We start from the raw sequence: 7333 nt of genomic DNA, 5'->3' as shown, positions 1-7333 counted from the left end.
CAGTATTTTGGTCCCTAAAGCATCTGACGGTGCAAATTATTTATCGGCTGCACATCGGGCACATAGTGTCGTGTGCATATTCATTCCGTTTAGTTTTTATCGACCGAGTTTAGCTCTCGGATTAGTTTTAGTATTCCAGATTTGACACCCCAAATCTTGAACTATTTTGCAACTTCAAATAGTGCGGTAAACATCCAAATGGTTTAGTTTTTTAAATCTCCATCAAGCTAACTGGGTCTTAATTAACTATGTGTACACTTGCAAAATCCCATTAGCATGATTCTTCACGAACAGAAAGAGGATTGCACAAGGCATGTTGTATGTCGATTCGCTTGAGAATGTACCGAGCGAGAGTGCCATCTCAAATGAGCTTATACAGAAGTGACAATAACGCAGAAAGAAAAGAAAAAACTGAGGGTCAGACATGACCGCCTCAAAGTTAAGCCGCGGGGAATGTTGTTTGCTTCACTTTCTTCAGATTCAATCCAGCCCCTTTTCCGCTGCGTTTATGCCCAAATCACTTGACCGGCAGCACATGCAGCGCCGGCCTGCCGTGAGCGACTCCGGTGACTCGCTCGCCCCTTGCTTCTTCAAGCAAGGCAAGTCTCCTCGACCTCGCGCTGATCGATCAGCTAGCCACGGACACCAGCGGCTTGGTGCACGGAGATCAGGTTGGCTCAAGCATAATAACCTTTCGTTGTCAGGCACGTACTGTATGTCGCTTGGCACTCTCGCTGGTTAGCTCGAGACGGACACCCCATGGCGTGCACGCCCGGACTCTGCTCCCGCCGAGAACCGCTGCAGCCTCCGGGCGGCCTGCCTGGCGGAGACGGCGTCGAGCTGCATCTGCTCGTGGCGGCACTCCTCGCTGCAGAAGGGCGTGTCCCCTCTGTACATGAAGACGTCGCTGTCGCGCACCAGCCGCTTGGCACAGAGCGCGCACGCGTCTAGCGCCGGCATGCCGGGCTCGCCCACCGGCTCGGCCTCGAAGAAGAAGGCGCAGGCTACTGATGCCGCCATGGTATTGCTGTAGGCCTGTAGCCTGTATGGTTGGGAAAAGACTCGGAATGGCTTCTTCTAGCAAGCCCGATCTTGAGCTGCTTCAGAGCTAGAATTCGCAGTTCGTTGCTGCTCTTGGCGGGGGGAAGAGGTGGGTGAGATCAGTGCAGCTGCGAAGCGGGAGCGTGGGCATATATGGGCGAAGGGAGCACGGCAACCCTGTTATTGGTGCACTGGCGGCTTGCAAACCATGGTCCGGTGCGCGGTATGGGGCTAACCATGGACCAAGGGAGAGGGTTCCAGCGTGCCTGGGTGTGAAGCGGTGGTTGGCTCGATGGATAACGTGGGCCCCGACGAGAACGACGGCGACGACGGAGTTATGTGTGACGTCGACGGGGTTAGGCACAAGTTCTTCTTTATACAAACGGAGAGGATTAGAGGAGTCTGTAGAATGTCCATGTCGACGTCGACGTAGAGAAAAACCAGATGGTCTCGTAAATACGCTGATAGGCCGGTTTCACTGTTTTTATGCTTTTCGAAAAGTTCAGCGAAATCAGACCTTGATTTGTAAAAAAATTAAGATCTGACTTTTTTGTATTGTCATTGGCTTTGGCAGTAGGGTAGCACAACCTACCACCAGAGTCTCTGACGGTAGGACTTACTCCATCCGTTTCTTTTTAGTCAGCATTTAAGATTTGAACAAAGTCAAACTTTGTAAAGTTTGACCAACTTTTTGAAAAAAAAATTCAATATCTACAATACTAGTGTTTTATGTTACGAAAATCAATTCATAATGCATATAACAATATTGATTTCATATTGTGAATCTTGATGATTTTTTATAAACTTAGTTAAAGTTAATAAAGTTCAACTTTGACCAAATATTATATGCAGACTAAAAAAACGGAAGGAGTACCTACGGTAGGTTGTGTTACACTTTTATTTGAAACAGGCAAAAGACTTGCCATTTCATTGATTAAGAAGAAGAGGAGACAGGGTCCGAATACAGCAGCCACATGGTGGCGAAAAAGAAAAACTACTCACGAGGCAGAATCACATCTAAACCCTTGGCCCCCCGCAGAAACCCATAGGCTTGCCTCATCAAGGATCTTGTCCACAATAATAATTGAAGGCGTAGAAGTATCTCTAAAATCCCTAGCATTCCTCTCCTTCCATAGCTCCCAGGAGACCAACATAAGGAGCGAGGCCATTCCCTTCCGAGATGGCGAACGCGCAAGGGAAAGCTTAGTCCACCAGTCGTTGACATTGTTCATAGTTGCCCAATCATGCGTCGAGAGGTCAACTAGCCCAATCCTCGCCTTAACCGTGTTCCAGACGGCGATCGAAAAGCGGCACTGGAACAGAAGATGGGCCGCCGATTCCTGGACCTGGTTGCAGAACGGGCACAAGCCGCAATTTGGCCACCCCCTCCGTTGTAGCCTATCCGCCGTCCAAACTCTGTTGTGGATGACTAACCAAGCAAAGAACTTGCATTTAGGAGTGGCCCACACCTTCCAAACGGTGTTAAGCAGAGGCGTGGTGGTATGCCCCTCGAACTGCATCTTGTAGGCTGAGGAAGTGGAGTAGGTACCGTTGTCCGTGAACTTCCAAGTGATCGTATCTTGCATGTCGTGATCAAGAATAACCCCATCCAGCTTCTCCCACAGAGTGGCGAACTCCTGGATATGCCCGGCAGAGATGCCTTCTGTCAAGTTGATCTGGGTGACCCAAAAGTCTTCATTTAGGGCCTTTTGTACAGAGCAGTCTTTCCTTTTGGAGATATCAAATATTTTGGGAGCAATATCCATTGGCCTCAACCCGTTAAGCCAAGGGGACTTCCAAAAGAGAGCTTTGGAGCCATCTCCAATCTTCACCGTCGTACACGCGGCGAAAAGGTCCCTATCAGCCTCGTCGCAAGGGGTGCCAAGCCCAACCCAAGGTTTGGGTGTAGCAGACCACTCGAACCAAAGCCAGCGGAGGCGAAGCGCGGTGGCAAACTTCCACAAGTTCAGAATTCCAAGACCGCCCATAATCTTCGGTCGACAGACCCGCTCCCAATTGATCTTGCACTTGCTCCAGTGACCTTATCGCAGCTAGCCCATAGAAAGGCCCGTCTCAAGGCATCAATCCTCTTGAGCACCTCCACCGGTAGAACAAGCGATGTGATGTTATAAATGGCGATGGAAGTGAGTACCGCCTTAACTAGGACAACCCTACCAGGGGCAGCCATGACATGCCCAATCCAAGGAGCAAGTTTGCGTGCAACTTTATCTTCGAGGGGCAAGAAGTGTATTGCTTTGAGCCTTGACACCGTGAGGGGCAGCCCGAGGTATGTAATGGGAAAAGGGGTGAGCTTTGCCGGAAAGTGCTGCAAGATGTCCTGTAGGTCAAGGCCGGCACAGCGGATGGGGGCCACAAGACTCTTATTGCAATTGGTGACCAGGCCCGTGACCTCCCCGAAAGCATCAAGGACAGAAGAGAAGTAGTGAACGTCCTCCTTGATAGGCTTGATGAAAACAGCAGTGTCATCAGCATAAAGGGAGGCACGGAGAGTGGCGGTGTTGGCCCGGAGTGGCTGAAGTTTGCCTTGCCTTGTGACCTTGTCAAGGATGTGGTGTAGGGGGTCGATGGCGAGCAGAAAGAGTAAAGGGGACATCGGATCCCCTTGTCGCAGGCCTTTACCATGACGGATAGGATCACCAGTCATGCCATTAAGGAAAACTCGCTAGGAGGCCGAGGAGAGGAGTGCCAAAACCCAGCCTCGAAAACGCACAGGGAAGCCAGGGTGCTGCAGGAGGTCCAATAAGTAGTCCCATCGAACCGAATCAAAGGCCTTCTTGATGTCAAGTTTGAAGAGCAACATGGGGGTCTTGCTCCGGTGGAACCTTCTGGCAAGGTTGCGCACATAGGTGAAGTTGTCGTGGATGCTTCGCTTCTTGATAAAGGCGCTTTGGGCTGGCGAAACAAGATCATCCATGTGAACTGCGAGGCGGGATGCCATCATCTTCACAATGAGCTTGGCCATGGCATGGATGAGACTGATAGGCCGAAAGTCAGAGATATCTTCCGCACCATCTTTCTTCGGAATGAGCACGATGTTGGCCGAGTTCAACCAGTGGAAGTTTGAAGCATGCAGATTGGAGAAGTGGTCAATGGCAGCCATGACACCCACCTTGATGATGTCCCAACATGCTTTGAAGAAAGCACCCGTAAAGCCATCAGGTCCCGGAGCCTTATCAGATGGAGACTCAAACACGGCACGCCTAGCCTCCTCCTCAGTGAAAGGGGATCCAACATCACTGAGGTCACAATCAGGGGCGAGAATGCCCTCCCAGTTAAAGTCCCTTTGTTGCCGAGGGCCCTTCTTGATAACAGAGGAGAAGTGGCTATGAATGATGGCCTTCTTATGGTCGTGGTCGGTAACCCAGCCACCATTATATTTTAGGCGATGGACGAAATTTTTTCTCCTTCTGCGATTGACTCTAAGGTGGAAGAATCTAGTGTTGGCGTCTCCTTCTTTGATGTTCGTGATCCTTGACATTTGCCGTTTCTGAGCCTTCTCTAGCACGGCCAGGCCAACGACACGCCTCTTAAGCCTCTTTCGGAGATCAAGCTCGGCGGGGCTCAGGGATCTAGATTCATGCGCAATATCAAGGCGAAGGATGACCTCCAGGGCCATATGGAGCTGGACCTTGACATTAGAGAAAAGTGTTCTGCTCCAAGATTTAAGTCTGATACTAGTTTTCTTGAGCTTGTGATGGAGAACGTGGTAGGGCTCGACATGGTTATGGTCTTCATTCCATGCCGCTTGGACTGTGGACAGAAACCCAGGCATAATAATCCAGAAGTTCTCAAAACGAAAGCACTTGGAACGTTTTGGGCCATTCGCATTTGCAAGCAGGAGCGGACAATGGTCGGACAGAGAGGAAGAAAGGGCATGCAGGATGTGCAAACCGAACTCCAAGTCCCATTCCTCATTGCAGAAGAAGCTATCAAGTTTGCTTAATGTAGGATCACTTTGACCGTTGCTCCACGTGAATCTCTTGTTTTGCAGATGGATCTCTTTTAACTCACAGGAGTTCAGGGCGTTTCTAAAACGGACAATGCGGCTGCAATTGGCATTTGCGCGATTCTTATCTCTTGCTCGATAGATTTGGTTGAAGTCACCCGTAACCAGCCACATGGTGCCCGGGGGAGGCTTTTCGGACACAAGCTCGCCAAAGAAGGCGTCCTTGAGATTGCCACGGGTAGGGCCGTAGACAGCGGTCAGCTTGAAGGAGGTGGAGTTGTCAGTCTGGGAGCGCAGGGTAACGAAGGCCGAGAGGTAGTAGGTCCCAAAATGCACGTTTGATAGCTGGACCACATCCTCATCCCATAGCAGAAGGATGCCACCACGGGTACCATCTGCCGGTCGTTGGGCAAAACTTTTGAGCCTCTGACCTCCAATGTGAGCAGCAGTGAGGGAGTCTGCATTCTCCATCTTGGATTCTTGTAAGCAATCGATGTGGCAAGGAGTAGCAGCAATCGTTTCATGAACGATGGAGCGACGGTTCGGGCAATTTAGACCTCTGACATTCCAATTCAGAATTGTGAGGTTGTGTTCTGTCATTTGGAAACTAGGTCTACATCCTTGATCTTGGCGTTGACACAACAATGTAGGTACAGCCAGCAACTTGCAAGGGCAGAACCAGGACATAGTAGCACAAACAACAAGATAACCAGCCTCGCCAGGGCCAACATCCACTTCGGGAACACGAAGCAGCAAACAGGCGTACATGAGGAGTTGACATATTGCCTCGCCAGGGCATCAGGTTGCTGCAACAGATTGCAGTTGCAAACAGGCGTAGAGGGAGCAGAACTACATGATTCAGAGGTACATGGTTCAACTAACATGGTTCACTAATTACTATAGCAGCATGACACCATCCAGCAACACATCAGGTCGCAGCCGAAGCGCCCACGTCCTCCTGAGAGCCCAGCTCCGGGCCACCTTCTCCACCGTGCTCAATCAGGGCACTCTCGACGGCGGACATCAGGTCGCAATCAAGGTTGAAAAGGGCCCTAAGCACGGCAATGGTGATGTCCGGGAGACGACCATGAAACATGTGGACAAACTTGGTGATGGCCGCCTCGGTGAGCTGCTCTCCCTCGTCAACAATACCCATGCATTGGCAAAGAAGCTTCTCGGCCATCGCCGCAACGAGCAGCTTGCAGTTCTTGGCATGTAGTCTTGGGCTGCGACGGTTCAGCTGAAAGCCGGTGACTCCGACCAACGTCTTGAGTCTTGCAGCAGGGGGCCGAGGCGGCAAGGAGAAGGGCGACGAGGGAAGCAAAGCCGGCCTGCTTGGGACAAAGATGGGAGTCACCACGTCATCCTCCAGCGTGTCGCCGCCCGCGGTGCCAAACTGTAGCTCTGTCTCAGCCACCAGGGGTGGCGTGGGAGCAAGGGAGTCATGGGTGGCCATCCCCAGAGAGGAAGGTGGGGAGACAACATGTTCCAGGACCGCCACCATAGAGGGCGAGGGCGAGCGCTCCAGCTCTGGGGTTGCCACCGGCAAGTCGATGGTGAGCGAAGGCTGCACCGGGATTGGCGCAAAGCAGGGGGCAGCCCGGCGCAGACAGTCCACCGCGATTGAAGATGATCTGATGTGGATGACATCGCTTGACGTGGTACGCGGGGACGGAGGTGGCGAACGGCCGCGGGAGCCACGGTCCAGGGAGCACGCCCGCCGTCTGCCATCCCGTCCGCGGTCGCGGTCGTCGCGGCCATGGTCAGCACCATGACCCCCCTGACGCCCATCAGTCCCGTTGCGCTCCGGCGCACAAGACCGGCTGTGAAAGAGGCCCCTCCAGGAAGAGGAGCGCTGTCGGTCATTGTCGCGTCCTCTTCGATCATCTCTGTCGCGGTCGCCGTCCTTGCAGTGGCGGTCGTCGTCCTCTCGACGACGAGGGGGTGGGGGCGGTTCCCGGTCATCCCGCGCCTTCTCTTCCCCATCGACCACCCCATAGACTCAGGTGAACGGGTCAGTGCGGGGGCAGCGAGGCACCTGACCAGAGGCGTCAGGCGTGTAGTCTTATAGCTGGTCCAGGTGGACGATGGCGCGGCAACGGATCCTGCGGTGGCCGACGGTCGTGGAAGGGGCGCCACCAACACCAGCTTGCACCCTCGGGGCGATGGTGACGCGATGGACTTTGGGGATGGCAGAGGGGTTGTCCGACCATGCACAAAGCTTCAGGCGGGAAGCATCTTCGCGGCGGAGCATGGCGATGTCGAAATAGTGCAGGAATGTGTCCGGCCCGAGAACTTGCGCCGCCACGGAATCGCTCCAAGCAT

At 52.8% G+C, this 7333-nt stretch overlaps 1 protein-coding gene across 1 annotated transcript; it reads right to left on the bottom strand.

Annotated features, from left to right (window-relative positions):
- Positions 1–218: 218 nt before the first annotated feature.
- On the bottom strand, positions 219–1226 carry LOC119356429 (FCS-Like Zinc finger 2-like). Its single transcript, XM_037623383.1, has one exon. It carries the CDS (start codon positions 1018–1020, stop codon positions 739–741), a length of 282 nt encoding a protein of 93 aa, XP_037479280.1. The 5' UTR covers positions 1021–1226; the 3' UTR covers positions 219–738.
- Between the last annotated feature and the right edge of the window lie 6107 nt (positions 1227–7333).

The sequence above is a fragment of the Triticum dicoccoides genome, chromosome 2A, assembly GCF_002162155.2.
Source record: "Triticum dicoccoides isolate Atlit2015 ecotype Zavitan chromosome 2A, WEW_v2.0, whole genome shotgun sequence".
Taxonomy (NCBI): domain Eukaryota; kingdom Viridiplantae; phylum Streptophyta; class Magnoliopsida; order Poales; family Poaceae; genus Triticum; species Triticum dicoccoides.
This window is presented reverse-complemented; position numbering and strand designations above follow the sequence as displayed.